The sequence below is a fragment of the Neomonachus schauinslandi genome, chromosome 8 (assembly GCF_002201575.2).
Source record: "Neomonachus schauinslandi chromosome 8, ASM220157v2, whole genome shotgun sequence".
NCBI lineage: Eukaryota > Metazoa > Chordata > Mammalia > Carnivora > Phocidae > Neomonachus > Neomonachus schauinslandi.
Genome location: NC_058410.1, coordinates 95,930,668 through 95,947,166, shown reverse-complemented (window position 1 = coordinate 95,947,166; position 16,499 = coordinate 95,930,668). Strand labels below are relative to the sequence as shown.

At 33.8% G+C, this 16,499-nt stretch overlaps 1 protein-coding gene across 1 annotated transcript in view; it reads left to right on the top strand.

The window, feature by feature from the left end:
* The first annotated feature begins 372 nt into the window (after positions 1-372).
* The window catches only part of GFRAL (GDNF family receptor alpha like), a 66,571-nt gene continuing 50,444 nt past the window's right edge, over positions 373-16,499 (top strand). The window contains exons 1-3 of the mRNA XM_021691943.1: positions 373-394; positions 4,860-4,994; positions 7,063-7,221. Coding sequence (XP_021547618.1) covers positions 373-394; positions 4,860-4,994; positions 7,063-7,221 — 316 coding nt within the window. The remainder of the gene's footprint in view (positions 395-4,859; positions 4,995-7,062; positions 7,222-16,499) is intronic.

Sequence of the window (16,499 nt, the reverse complement as noted above, 5' to 3'; positions counted from 1 at the left end):
GGAAGTTTTTGGGGTATAGTTGGGAGCTTTTACACAGTTTAGAATTCTAGTTAAAGGGAAAAAAACTTTCTCATGAATGTGCTGAGCATGTATCATTTCTTAGTATCTGGCTTGTGGGCTTTCTTGGAAACCTAATATCTGAGATTAGTATGCTCAGAAGAAAATAATTGAATTTGGCCATAATTAGGAAAGTTCACAGCTCAGGAAAGATTGGTGAGGAGATGGTGACAAAGGAAGCTGACTTGAATCAGTAATGCTTTCAGGAAGCAAGAGCAGAAGCTGAAGCCTTATCTGGACAGTTACCGTTCAGAAGGCGGTTGGAGTAAACACATCTGCCTTTCTTTCCAGGTGAATATCCCCAAGTTGTCCAGCATGATAGTCTTCATTTTCCTTGGTAAGTGAGTCATGTTTCTAGGTTACCTGGATTCATAACACCAATTCTTCATGAACTGAATGCTGTCTTATCTGACTTATCTGTTGATTAAACTAATGGGCTTATAGTAAGTATCAATTACAAATGCATACTTTAACGTGGTTTATAACTTTTTCAGAAATGTACACTTATTTATAACTGTAGAAAACACATAATGCAGGAATTGCAATGATCTCTCAGGCTGTTTCTATTTCATTGTGTGAGATAATCCAGTTACTTTGAGTTATTTATTAGGATTTATGGAATTCTAGTATATATGGAATCTGTACTAGAGCCTTTGAGAAATGAAACCTTCCAGTATTTATTTACAAGTTATAAGATGACAAATTTCAAATTATCTATTTTTCTTTGAAATTAAATTAAAATGAGATTAATTTAAATCACTCAGTTCCCCTAATTTTAAAGCACTAATATTTACTGAGTAGGAGTCATTTTGTAGGATAAACCAACTTAACGTCCCATCAAATGCTTCACATTTCAGTCAATTTTTGTGAGCCAGAGATAAGGTTTGGATTTATCCTTCTTGTGTTGGGTAGTGTAAATGTATTGTAAGATGTTGGTAGAAAAGAATTCATTTATAGTTAAAGTAGAATTCATGAAGATCTACTTCCTATATGTGTTATTGGGGATGCTACTATATTTTCTTCAGAATTTAGTAGAATCTATAAAATGAATTCAGGAAAAGAGATAGTTATGATTATAGCTGAATATTAATATTCCATTCAATAAAACAAAGCCAGTATTGTTTTTTCTTATTCTACACTAATAGATATTGATGAATAAAGACATAATTGTGGGCATGAAAATGAAGAAGGTTATTTCAAATTATGTTGAACATAAAAGGAGAGTCAAAATAAATCAAGTGCAAAAATTAAGGGAAGAAGGAATGGAATCTTTTATGTATCTTCGGTTTTTCTTTAGTTTAAATAATAGTTATTCATTAGCCCAAAATTTTGCTTCTTGTATTTAGTTTAATAATATTTCCTTATTTCTATTCTTTATTATAAAGAGAAATCTAAGAAACTTTAACTTTTGTAGATAAGGCAACAATAAAACAGAACACATAAAATACACTACAATCTCATTATGGCCCCAGTTGAAAAAGCAAGGATGGCCGCTTGTTTTCAAGTTTCACTTCTAAATTAACCTTGACATTAGGATGCATGAAGGAGGGAAAGGATTTCTTTTTTTTTTTTTTTTTTTTTTTTTTTAAAGATTTTATTTATTTATTTGAGAGAGAGAATGAGAGAGAGCACATGAGAGGGGGGAGGGTCAGAGGGAGAAGCAGACTCCCTGCGGAGCAGGGAGCCCGATGCGGGACTCGATCCAGGGACTCCAGGATCATGACCTGAGCTGAAGGCAGTTGCTTAACCAACTGAGCCACCCAGGCGCCCCAGGGAAAGGATTTCTAATACTGCTAGGGTCAAAATTGTACTATTTGATAGGTTTAACCAGTATTTCCCATAGTGCATTCTTCAGAATACTTGTTTAACATCATCTAAGTAGGTCTTGTGATGTGGGAAAGTTTATATAGCCAAAGAAATGTTTGACATAGTGAATTTTTAAAATAGAAAATGTATTATCATGATAAGCCTTAAGAGGGTGATATTATGTACAGTATTCTTCATCTTACTATTTTAAAACAGAACTTGGGGCACCTGGGTGGCTCAGACAGTTAAGCATCTGCCTTCGGCTCAGGTCATGGTCCCAGGGTCCTGGGATCGAGTCCCACATCAGGCTCCCTGCTCTGTGGGGAGCCTGCTTCTCCCTCTGCCTCTCTCTCTCTCTCTCTCATGAATAAATAAATAAAATATTTAAAAAAAAATAAAACAGAACTTGTTTTTCACTGAGCATTTCAAGAGAATCCTTGGAAATTCCTGGATTAAGTATGTGGCTACAAATCATAGTAGGGAATGACTAAAATTTTGGAAAGTTATTTTCATTCTTGTGGGCCAGATCTCTGAGATGGTTTTCCTAGTAGATTCAATATTTCATCCAAATGGAAGGTGTGGAAAATCACGTAAAATAAACAATCAAGTGGAACTTAAAATTTTAAATATGGAAGAAAATGAAATAAATTTGGGAAAGATAATACGTAGAATTCATTAACCATCACTAGACTGAGGTACTGGTAAGGTTTTGATGATATATTCAGAATACTATCACATATAAGTTTCCTGAGGGAGCTATTCCCAAAATGTAATGATCAATGTCAAACAAATTCCAGTTTCTTATGAGTTGAGTTTCTGACATAAAATACCTGAGGGTCTTTGGCAAGCTGGATTAAAACAAATAACTTTGGGCCAGAATCGAAGGGGCTCTTTTCTCTTTCTCCAGGCTTGCTAACCTAGGACAGGATTTTGGCTAGATGAGGTTATCTATGAACACATGAAAAAACAGAAGGCTGATATGTCAATTTCCACTCCAGCCCTCGACAAGAAAAATGTGACCGAACCACACCCTTGGGCCTAATCTCCAAATGCAGTGACCCAGCAAATAGTACATATGATCCTATGAGTTGTCTTGGATTCTCCTTAGGAGAAGAGGTTTGAAAGAGGTAAGATAAAGACAAGATTGTAGATTTTACTTGAAGCCTATAACTCTGCATTGTCACAGGTGATTCAGAATTAACATCTTTTTAAAAATCCAAATAATTTGGCTCTAAGACATAGCTTGAGGTCTCTTGATTATACTTAATATATTGTCTCTATAATTCAACTGCAGTTCCCATATTTTTCTACGGATTGATTAAGCAAGTGTCAGTTTGTATGCTTGCAGAATCAATTCAGGTAATTTGAACAATATACTAAATTAGCGTTGCTACTTTCTTGATATTTTTAGAAAACTTACTGGAAACTTCTCTTCTACCCAAAATAACTTGTAAATATCTGGAAGGTGTTATTTTTATTATAGTATCAGTTACTTATTTATAATTCATTCTTAAACAACTATTCAGGTTGGTTTAAGTCAGTATACATACATAATGTGTCATTGTGTTTGATGATGAGGATACAATTATGAATTATGTCTAATGCCTGTCTAATAAAACCCTAGAACCCAGCAGTGGAGACAAGCATGTAAATACATACTTTCATTACAGAGCAGTAGAGCTATGGTTGGGGAAATCCTAAGATAGTAGTGAAACAAATGAGGGGTGTTAAATCAATTTGGATATAGGAAAAGAGGGTATTGAAGTCAGGGAAGGGTTCCATAAAACAGGTAATCATTGTGTTGAGTATTAACAGACCAAAAAAAAAAAAAAGTTATTCCAGCAGAAAAAGAAATGGAGTGCCTGCTAATAATCATAAAGTAAATACTCAGAAGTATAAGACAGCATGGAGTATTTGGGAAACTATAAATGTTCAAGGACTCCCCAGATTGCATATGATAAGGAATATAAGAGTTATGCTATAAGGAACCATCTAAAGGGTGAAGCAGAGAAATGGCAGGGCTAAAATGGTACAGTACGCAGGTTAGGGGGTGTAAAGAACCTATGTGAGTAAGATGAAACTGGAGGCACATTGAATAATTTGTGAGTTGGTCAAATATTCAAAATAAGAGTCAGGGAACTATGTAAAAATTGATATAGGAGAGTGAAGTTGAGGATAAAAAAGGTGTCTATCAGGAATCCAAGGTTTCTAGTGCGGGTGCTTATGAGAATGGTGAAATTGGTGGAGCAGGGTGGTCTACCAGGGAGTGGTGATGATAGAAAGATATTATAGTCTGGAAATGTGTCTGGAACATTTAGGTGGAGATATCAACAAATATAACTGGAATACTGAAAAATAATGGGATTGGGTGATACTTTTGAGAATCATCAGTCTAGAGGTTTTAGTTAAAATTATGATAGTACATGGAAGTACCCACAGAGAATGTGTAAAATGAGAATGGGAAAAATCTGAGGATAGACATTAAGCTAAAAATATAGTTCACCAGAAAAAGACGAGGATTCTGGGAAGAATTCTAACTATGGTCGGAAAAATATCAAATGAATAAGTATCAAGGGAACTAGAAGAGAGGGTTGCCAAAGGAAGAGGAGTTTCAAGAACAAAATGGCAACAAAATGTTCAGTGATAAAAGTAGGCAAGATGAAGTCTTAAAACTATTAAGTTTGATGTTTTGGAGATGATCAGGGAAGTTTAAAGAGCAGTTTCAATAGAGCAATGGTCATAAACCTATAAATCAAGGAATGAATGGGCATCAAATAAGAACACGAGTGTAGGCTCTTCATTGAAGAATCTTCTATAGGAGGAATCTATAGCTAGAAGGAAGGTTAAGATCCACTCCAACCTTGTAATGATTTTATCAGATTGTATTTTCATTAACTCTGTTCTTTATCATCAATGACTTAGTTTTGAGGTAAACAACTGCCATGCTGTAATATTGCAAACGTGTGGTTGTTGTTCTGTTCCTGTTGTTATTTCAGCTATGGTGCTAGGCTTTGAAAATGAATCTGCTTCCCAAACCACTGATTGCACGTATTTAAGAGAACAATGCCTAAGTGATGCAAATGGATGTAAATATGCATGGAGAATAATGGAAGATTCGTGCAATGTTTCAGGTAAAACATTATTTAAAACACACTCGAATGATTTCCTTTTACTGAGATAAAAATAGGTTTGGATTTTTTCTGTCACTATCCTAGGAACTAAGTTAGCTTTGCTCTAAACGCTTTACTCAAACTTGATATTCAAGTGATTCACCTTCAGTTGCTTATTAGTGAATGTGGTTACAAAAACTCAAGAGTCCTAATGCACTGTGGGTAGCTTTATGAAAGATTTCAATTTTTTTTTTTACTTACCTCACCATGTATAATGTTATAATTATATGCATGCTTGTCAGAAGTATGGCAAAAAATTTTCAAATCTCTTTTTGCTTACATGTTAATATCACAATGATAAAATAGAAAAAATAACATTTGTGATGATCAAAAGCATTGTTATTATTTGTATGTGTAATACATGTTACACACATCACACATGTTGTAATTCACATTTTATTTTCTTGTAACAGATATGCTGTCTTCCATTCCACCTGTGTCAAGAACAATTTAAATATATATTTTTTATTTTTAACTTGTCCTACATTCCAAATATTTGAGGAGAGTCCCACAGGGTAGAGAATATGAAGATAGAGTTACTGTTACTTGTGTAAAAGAAAAAAAAAGCCAAACAATATATCAATTAGTTGAATAAATATTGAATGGAGCATTATAGCAGAACTCCATTCGCTAAAAATAGATAAACGATGATATAGTGAGACATTGCCCTAATACTATTATCCACAAAATGTTACAAAAAATTGTATTCTAACATAATTTATCATCCTGTATAATGGATATTATAATACTATAAAAATGTAATAAACTTTCTGGAATATTCAGTAAGAAAAATTGAAAAGGGAAAATAACAATAGATTCTTCCATGTCTCACTTGCTCTATTCATTTCAGAAAGATTGAATTCTGTACTGCTCATGACTCTTGCCTATCTGCAATGTGCTTCCTCTACTTCCCAAAAGATGTAGAGGGGAGCGTGTTGGGTTAAAAGGCAGCAACCTATAGTTCTGATGGCCAACGTTTACAATTTCCATCATCAGAACCTCTGCCCATCCACAGGACCTCAAGGAATTACATGGAATGCAGAGGAAGGGAGAAAGATTTCCTTCTCTTTCCGGCCCTTGAAAGTAGTACATGGACTGTTCATACTCCATAGAAAGTTATAACTGTCTAACCCAACCTTCTTATTATAGTTCATGAAAAGAATTTTAAAAGCATAATTTGCTCAAGGTAACACAATAACTTTAAGATGAGACTAGAAGACAATGACAAAAAAAATCTGTCAATGGTTTTGATAATGCAGCTCCTCATTACATTTTATAAGGCAATTTAAAATACTGCATTCAGTGTGTCATGAATTATAACATTTACTTCAGTATACAAATAGCAAGTCATTTTCAGTGAATTGCAGTATTATTTGCATAATTATCCCATGCATAAAGCTGAAATAGAAATATTCTCAAATACACAGATGAAATGAACTCAAGTAGTTTTATTCAGAAAAATGAATAAAAGAAAATTGTTGGGTAGATGAATATGGTTTTGTAAATTAAAGCAGAAAATGAAATATTGGTAATTATGAAAGATTCATTATTCAATAATATTTACTGAGTGCTTACTAAGTGTCAGGACAACTTCATTTCTCATGGTAAATTCTGAGCCACCTGCATGTCTCTTATTATAATCTTAGAATGACATATGAAATAAAATAGAAGAGTATGACAAATAGCTAAAAAAATAGCTAAACCGAGAAAACGGTGAGGATTATAGATCATTCTGACCACCTTGATAAGGACAGCCTTGATTACTACTGAAGAGTAAAAGTTGGCATTCTAAGTGAGGACAAAGTCATGTTAAAATACAGCAAGCTTTAATCTATTTTAGAAAGTAAATACTGGGGGAAAAGTCAGTAAAAAGAGATTTTGTGATTAAAAAGTCACTTCCGTGGACATCTTGCAGCAACCCCAGAAACTCTTACTACAATAATGAATTCCTTAGGTTAATACGTTAAAAGCATTTGGGGTAGGGCAATACTCAGATTAATATCAGGAATATTTTATCTTTGACTGTGAAACCCAGGTAACCCCTGCAAGATGAAGGACTCATCAAACTGTAACCTGAGCATCCAGTCCTTGGTGGAAAGCAATTTCCAATTTGAAGATTGTCTCTGCACTGATAACCTCTATTGCACTATTAACAACTTGCTTGGGGAACAATGCATCAATGAATCAGGTAACAATAAATTGTTATATGGAATATAAACAGTTGTGAGAAAGAAAAGTACAGTTTCAAAATTAACCACATCTATGTAATTTAATTAATTCTCCTTTTTTGATAATTTGATCAATTCTTTGTGTAATTTAAGGTTCAGTGAGCTGTAGATCTCAGCAAGTGCCTAACATATTTCTGTAGTTGCTAACCATAATTTCAAGCTTCACTCAATTATAATTCATTAGAATTATAGATTCACTTGCTCAATTCATGTATTTGTGGGGTTTGCTATGGCTTTGCACAAGACCTAAATGATAGAAGACAAATAAGATATTGGAGAAAGTCCAAAATATAACCATGTGTCTAGATTTATACTTGCCTTTGGATAAGATCATTTAATCATTTAATATACATTTATTTACTGCCTGTTTGAGGGGCCAGGCTGACACTGAAGTAGTGGTAATCAAAGTACTCTGCATGTGTCCTTAAGGGTTCATAAAGATTTTCAAAGGATATGTGTGATAAAATAGTTCTAAAGTGATCAGTGTTTGGATCCTCAATGTCCCTATGCACTATCTCTGAAAAGTGGTCAGCTTGGGAATACACCTGCTGTCATGGGGTTCTTGCCTCTTCTTTCACAATCAACCTCCCATTTTATAAGAAATAGGTTTACCTCTAATCTATCGTGAATTGTCCCATTGTCACACCTCTTAAATCATCCATGGTGAGCTCACTGGACAATTTTCAGCTCCATGATTTTGCTTTTTCCAGAATTTCACATAAATGGAATTATGTACCATGTAGCCTTTTGAGCCTGACTGATTTTTTTTTTTTATTTAACATAATGCATTTGAGTTTCACCAATGTTTCATGTACAAGTTTGTTCTCTTTTTTGAGTAGTATTCCATTGTGTAGTTATACCATACGTTTGTTATCCATTCACCATTGAAAATGATTTGCATTGTTTCCAGATTTTTAGAAATTATAAATAAAGCTGCTATAAATATTCACATACAAGATTCATACAAATAGAAGTTTTTGTTTCTCTTGGGTAAGAAATTGTTGGGTCATATGGTAAAGTGTATGTTTAACTTTATGGAGAGCTTCCATACTGTATTCCAAATTTGATGTAACCATCAATGTATAAAAGTTCCAGTCGTTCCACATTCTCAGTGATACCTGATTTTGTTTTTTACTTGTTTTTGTTTGGGGGCCATTCTAATATGTATTTAATAGTGTCAAATTGTAGGCTTAATTTCCACTTGAATAATAGTAATGTTGAACATATTTTCATGTGCTTACATGCCATCTATACACATTATTTAGTAAAGCATCTCTTCAAAATTTTGCCTGTTTTAAATTTGAGTTTTGGCTTTTTTACTGGGTTTTAAGAGTTGTTTCTCTGTATTGAATAGGGTTTATCAGAATATGTGTTCTGTAAACAATATTTTCCTCTCTCTGTCTTTTATTTATTTCCTTAGGAATATCTTTCAAAAAACAGAAGTTTGTTGTTTTTTAAACTTTAATGATAACCAGTTTATTGGGTTTTTTTTTTCTTTTATGAATAATACCTTTGATGTTGCATCTAAGAAATCTTTATCCAACCCCAAATCACAGAGATATTTCTCATATGGTCTAGAAATTATGTAGTTTAGGTTTTGAGTTAATTTTTGATTTTGGTACAAACAATGGGTCAGATACTTTTTTTCCCCATAAGGATAGACAGTTGTTGTACCCCATTTGCTAAAGAGACTATGAGTTTCACCTTCCTCAAAAATCATTTGGGCTGTATATTAGTGGCTCTATTTCTAGATTTCCTATCCGGTTCCAATAATCTATATTTCTGTACTTTTGCCAATACTGTATAGTACTTTTGCCAAGCTTATTATAGCTTTATGGGGTGTCTTATATTCAAGTAGTATAATTCCTTAAACTTTGTTCTTTTTAAAAAATTGTTTTGGCTATTCTTTGATTTTCCATATAAATTTTACAATCAGCTTGTCAGTTCTACAAAAAAATCTAGCATTTTGGGGGCTTACATTGAAACTATAGATCAGTTTGGGTAGAACTGACACACATGCTATATCTCCCCCATTTATTTAAGATTTCTTTTATCAATATTTTATAGTTTTCAGTATATAAGTCTTACATTGTGTTAAGATATATACAAATATGCTTCATTTTTTGATGCTGTAGTAAATAGTAACTTATATTTTAATTTCCAATTGATTATAGATAATCTATCAAAATAAAATTGGTATTTTATATGGACCTTATATCCTGTAACTTGCTCAGCTCACTTATTAGTTCTTATGCATCTTTTATTTTGTAGAATCTATAGGGTTGTCCATATAGATCTAAATATTCATATCTGTGAATGGAGAAAATTTTATTTCTCCCTTTCCAATCAGTAGGTCTTTGTTTCTTTTCCTTGCTCTATCGTTCTGGGTGGGACCTCCAGGATAATGTTAAATAGGATCCTTGGGAGTGGCCGTCCTTGTCTCTTTACTTATCTTAGGAGAAATGCATTAGGTTTGCACCATAAAGAATGGTTTTTGCAGTAAGTTCTTTTTAGGTTCCCTTTATCAGGCTGAAGAATTCCTTCTTATAGCCCATTTGCTTAGAAATTTTATCACGAATAGATAAACGATGTTAAATTTTGCAAATGCTTTTCCTGCCTCTATTGAAATGATAATGTTTTACTTTTTTTTATTTTGTGAATTTTATTGTTGATTTGTGAATGTTGGTTCTAACCCTTCATTCTGAAGCTATATCCTACTCAGTGATGATGTATTACTCATTTTATATATTGCTTGATTCAATCTGCTAATATTTTGTTAAGGGTTTTTAATCTATGTCCATGAGGGATATTGGAATATTGTTCTCTTTTCTTACAGTGTATTTGTCTGATTTTGTCGTCCGAATAATGCTGGTTTCTTAATGTGTTAGAAAGTATTTCCTCCTACTCTTTATTCTAGAACAGTATACAAAGAATTAGTATTATTTCTTCCTTAAATGTTTGATTTAATTCAGCAGTGAAGATATCTGGGCCATTCTTCATTGGAAGGTTTTAAAATGTTCAATGTGTTTAGTTGTTACAGGACTGTTTTTACTTACCTATTCCTTATTGAGCAAGTTTGGTAGTTTGTGTCTTTCAGTGAATGTTCCCATTTGTTGGATTTATGTTGAATTTTTGTTTTTAGTGTTTCCATGTTACTTTTTTTTTCTTTTTTCTATCTCTCTGCTAAGTTGTCCCTAATATTCTCAAATTGTCCTTTAAATGTCTGTAGGAGTTATAGTGATGTCTTCTCTTTCATTCAGATATTGCAAACTTGTCTCCTCCTCTCTCTCTGTCTCTCTGTCTCGCAATTTTGCTCTTCATTATTTTTGGTTGTTGTATTTGATTTGACTTGAAGTTGCTCCTCATTTTCTGGTTTCTTGAGATAAAGGCTTATATCACTGACTTGAGATTTTTGTCTTTCCTCCTATAATCATTTCATTAATGATAAATTTCCTTCCAAGTACTGTTTTAGTTAGATCCACAAATCTTAGTATGTTGTATTTTCATTTTTATTCAGTTAAAAATGTTTTCTCATTTCCCTTGTAACTTCCTCTTTGATTCATCATTTATTTATAATACTGTTGTTAATTTCCAAATATTTTGAGGATTTCCAAGATACCTTTGTTATTTACTTTTAGTTCAATTCTTAATTAAAATGGTAAGTGATACATGCTAGATGATACACACACACACCCGCCACACACACTCTTACAAAGTACTTGAAGTTATAGAGGAATAAAGAATGGTGACTCAGAAGGTTTCACAGAAGAAATGACAGACTTGGGATTTTAGGGTGAATTGGGTTCATTAGGGAGACAAAATGGATGTTCTAAGCAGAGGAAATAGAATGAAGCAGAGTGCATTCGAGGAGAAAAAATCCTTTGTTAAGCTGGTCTGTAGAATGGAACAGTATTAGGAGAGGATGCTGGAAAGAAACCAGATGTTAAAAGAAGGAGGAAAGCTGAACTTATGGATCTTTCTAAAGGGATTAGACTTCAAACTGTTATTGCAAGGGGCTCTTAATGCATTTTAAACAGAGGAATGCAGAATCAGCTTTTCAAAGGGTATCACTGGCAGGAGTGCAAAGGACAGAATGGAGCAGAGGGAAAGATTCAGGCTAGGGATATCAATTAAAAGGCCATCAAAACCATTTGGGAGAGAGGTGATGCAAGCCTAAACTAACACAGTGGTGCTGAGGACTCTGAGGAAAAGGCCAAAGTAAGAGATGTTTATGAATTATAATTGATAGGAATTGGTGAGAGTTGGATATGAGGAATATGAAATGTATGAAGCATGTTCTACAAATTGCTGGCTTGGGACAGGATACTGGATACACTGAGATAGGGAAGAAGCAATAAAGTACAGGATTGGGGACAGAAGTGATGAGTTATATTTTGGAGACATTGCATCTGTGGAATGCTTTGGAACATTCATGTTAGGAATGTTGGCATTTTGTTTTAAGTTTTACATGATACAAATAATTTCAAAAAAAGAAAGGAAGGAATGTGTGTCATCTAGCTTGCATTTGGAAACATGGATCTTGCACTGAAGAGAGTAATCTAAAATAGACATACAAAAGAAAAGATAAAATTAAATAGACACACAGGTTTTTGAGTTAAAAGTTTATAAGAAGTAGATAAAACCATGAAGGAAGATAGGATTGGTCTGTAAAGGCTATAAGGTGAGAATATAAAAATTTTGATAACAACATTCATGATCTAGTTGAAGAGACAAAAAAGAAGATTTCAAAGACAGGAAAATAAACTACAGAAAGAGTTTTTGAAGTCAATGAAAGGGACACAAAGAAAATAGTCAACAATTACAAATGCTGAGATGTCATCAAAAAGAATAGAGCCCGAAATGAGATTAGTTAGCTAATTAATGGGTCTTTACTAGTTTTAGACGGAAATAGGCTGAAATGAAAACATATTGAAATACTAAAATATTTATTGACTTTTGTTTCACAATGGCAAGACAACTTAATTTTTCTCTCTCTAGCCACTTTTAATCATACCAAGTTTTGACAAAATGTAGTTACCAGTCAACAGGTACATAACAAAGAGCAGTTAAACTGAAATCAGTTCACGTATTTAAACCTTTTTTTTTTTCCCACAATAGATACTTATTAAAGACTACTGTGTGGTAATATTGATAAGCCAGGAATATAAAAACCCTGTAGAGGAGAACACTTAAACAATCTCATAAATGCACTTCATGATGGACATGACCTAGTTGTTATGTATACAGGGAGCACTAGCTGATTGCTTATAATTTAGCTTAGAGTGAGAAAGGAAATAATTGAAATCTTATCATTCATCCTATCTTAACTATGGCACCCTCACAAACTCTGATCATCAGTCCAGAAAGCCATGATCTCTCTCTTTCTCTCTCTCTCCCTCTCTCTGTCTCTCTCTTCCTCTCTCTCTCCCTCTCTCTGTCTCTCTTCCCCCCCATGCCCCCCCCCCCCCACTACCCTCCCCCCCCCCCTTTGGACTCCCAAAACATTCCCCAACATATATAGGCATGTACTTTTCTATTCTTCATTGATATATTGTAAACTTCTTGAACAAATCAGCTTTAGCATTTCTTTTTTTTTTTTTCTTAATATGATAAAGCACTCAGTGTAGTACCTGATACTTAGTACATGACCAATAAATATAATGTAAGTATTTTAAATTTTTAAACATATTTTTGAGCACCTAAATCATGTATCCATTTGTATTTATTATTCAGTTAATATGTGTAGACATTTTATAAATGCTGAAGGATGGATATAAAGCTGAATAAAACATGGGACACCTGGGTGGCTCAGTTGGTTAAGCTTCTGACTCTTGATTTCAGCTCAGGCCATGATTTCAGGATTGTGAGATGAGCCCTGCGCATTGGGCTATGCATTCTGCAGTAGTCTGCTTGAGATGCTCTCCTTCTCCCTCTACTCCTCCCCACCTGCTACCTCTCACTCTTTCTGTCTCAAATAAATAAAATCTTAAAAAAAAAAAGTGACTAAAACAGTCCCTGCTCTTGATAGCTGAAAACATAGTAAAATTGACATTTAGCCATATTATTTCATTTAGCCCAGCTGATTAAATATATAAATAGAAAGATATTTAGATAGATTGATTGACCTATAGACAGGTTTATAGATTATTTCAAAATATATAATTACCAATGTAATAGAGCTAATTCTATGAGGAGAGCATTAAATCACATGTATCCTATTCATGCAAGCCTGCATATGCTAGCCAAAAGGAATAGGAGAGAAGGCCTCTATTCTAGTAAAGGAGCCTGATTTATATAATTATAACAATCCATTGTGAGCTGTTATTTGAGAGATGTGCAAAATGCTATAGTAGCATATGTTTTCAAACACATACAGTACAGAGGCTAGACTTAGGATATGCTTATAAGGATGCCCTAACAATTTTTAAGGAAACATTTTCATACGATAAAACTGATTATGTTATCTTTGTCTTGTGTAAGAATGAGACATTTGTAGAAACTAAGATGAAAGAAAACTAATAAAACAAAATTAAACAATCTTTTTTTTTTTTAAATCATAATACTCCAGAAAAAAAAAAAGGTGACTTTTGGAAGAATGGTAGGGTCAAGGAATTTTTTATTGTGGAGATCTATTTGAAGTACCTCAAAGGAAGATAAGACATTTTAGAAGTAGACAGTATACCTCTGAAAGCCTATGTTAAGCTAACTCGGAGTCTCATGTTGAAGTTGTTTTTCTGATCTTTTCTTCTATAAAGTTCATATAATTATGGGCTTGTTGGAACTATCTAGTAGAACATGTGTTCTCAATGAGGAATAGAATCTCCAAGGGGTGAAAGTTGGTACATGGGAGTGGGCAAAAAATCTTTTACTCTTTATTATGTATGAAACACATATATACATCCAGTTCCTAAACAGATATACAGTATATCTGTGGAATTAAAATTTTATAAGGAGGCTTGTGAATTAGAAAAGTAAATGTCCAAAAAGGCTTGTTAAGGGGAAAATAATAAGTTTTTAAAAAGGTGGAGAAACACTTTGAGTACATTTCTAGTAGAAAATAGAAATCCATAAAAATTTATATAAGGGAAATAATTTATTACTTTATAAGTATCTTAAGTTACACACGATTTCTACCAGTCATCATCAAAATGTAATGAAAATTTGGACAAAAGTAAATGATGAGAACCAAATGTCATCAAAAGAAATTGAGCATTACCATTATGTGGTTACATAAACTATAAATAATCAGTGTTTTTATTTCAATTTTTAGAAATTCAGGATCATTTGTAATAACTCTCTTGAAATTTTTTAATGGTTTTTGCAAGACAATATAGATATAAGTATATAAAAGATAAGTCTAGGGGCACGTGAGTGGCACATTCAGGTGAGTGGCAGACTCTTGATTTCGGTTTAGGTCATGATCTCAGGGTCCTGGGATCAAGCCTCAGGTAGGACTCCATGCTTAGCAGGGTGTCTGCTTGAGGATTCTCTCTCTCCCTCTCCCTCTGCCCCTCCCCCTGCTCACTCTCTCTCCATCTCTGTCTCTAAAATAAATAAATCTTTTTAAAAAAAACAAGTTTATATACTTTTTATAAGACATTAAAATATAAGTAAATGAATTCATTTAATTTTTGGTCAATTTTTTAAATTTTATTTAAAGAAAAATCAGCTCTGTCTTTACATTTGGCTGGACAGTCAAATATCACACAATGGCTCCCTCAGAAAGACACATCATTAATGGTTGGAAAAAAGAGTGACTGTGTCAAAGCAGCACATATCTGCCAAGAATCAGAACATTGCATTCTGTTGTATGAAAATTTTAAGAAAACCTGTGGGAGTGAATCAGAACAATGCAAGATCCTTGATGGAGGCTACCTGTGTGCCACATTAAGAGAAAGTCTGAAAGAAACGATATTGTGGAATTGTCATTGCAACGACCCTTCAAAAGTAGAGTGCATTGAAATTTGGAAAAGTTTGTTTGAAGACGTTTGTATACAGGATGCTCAGATAGTTCCAGCCTTCAGTGACAACTATGAAGATGGATTCAAACAGGACATTTTTTCAGGTTGGTATTCTAAAGAGGATTTAGGAACATTAAGTATATAATCACAAATATGAATTAACTAAAGAATATTTAATTTCGGATTCCTGCTTTGTCATTTCAACCTGTTTCTCTTAAAAAATTAAAAATAAAAAATTAATGCCATGACTATGTCCGAAAGGGATTATGAAGAGGCAAGAAAGGCAAATGCTAAAAGGTTTTAGCATAATGTTAATTGTATTCATTCATTCATTCATTCATTCATTTGAAAAATACTTATGAGACATTTAAATGTGCTAGGTACTATACAGCAGGATTTAAAAAAACAATAACAAAACAAACACCTGTCCTTCATTTAAGGAGCTTCTTGTTTGTTAGAAGATTTAAGAAATTAAAGAAATAGATAAAGCGTGGTTACGTGCTAATTATTTATTTGATAGATACTTCTTGTGAGTCCCTACCATGTCTTAGCCCATGTGCTCAGAGCTGGAGGGAAAGTAAACAAAACAAACAAATCATTGCTCTCTAGGACATTACATTCTATATTGAGGAGCATCTTGAATCACATTCCCAGGCAACAGCTCTGAGACAGAGGTTTGCACACAAAGGATGTGTTTGGGCTGACGGTTTAGGAACAAAAGCTAGAAGGAACTGAAGAAAACAGGATTAGGTGGAGGGAGAAGCTGAAATACAGAGCTGCTACCATAGCAGACAGGAAGTTTGGACCTGGAATGACCCGTTGAGGCAGGGGACCTGATCCTTGAACCCCTCCTGTGGGCTAGTCTTTATAGATGAGATGTCCCCTGGGAAAGTCTGTCACCTTGCCTGTGGCAACTTTCTTCAAATGAGGGCAATGCCTAGGAAAGGACCGGTGTGCGTCATCACCCTACCAAACTTGTAGCAGCTGAGGAAATGAAAGCCTGGGGGGCATCTTAGTAGTGGGCCACAGCATCCACTATGGGGACAAAGAGAAAATTAGCAGGATAAATGACTTAAGATAGATATTTTAAACAGCATGAATGCTAAGGAGAAAACTGAAGCAAAGGGGGGAAAAAAGAGGTCTGAGTGGGTGATTTGTAATTTTAATAAGATGGACAAGCAGTTGTACTCTTAAGTTAATGTTTGAGCAAAGATTAAAAGAGATAAGGGAATGAGCCTTGTGTTTGTTTAGGGAAAGAGCAGTTAAGGCAGAAGAAA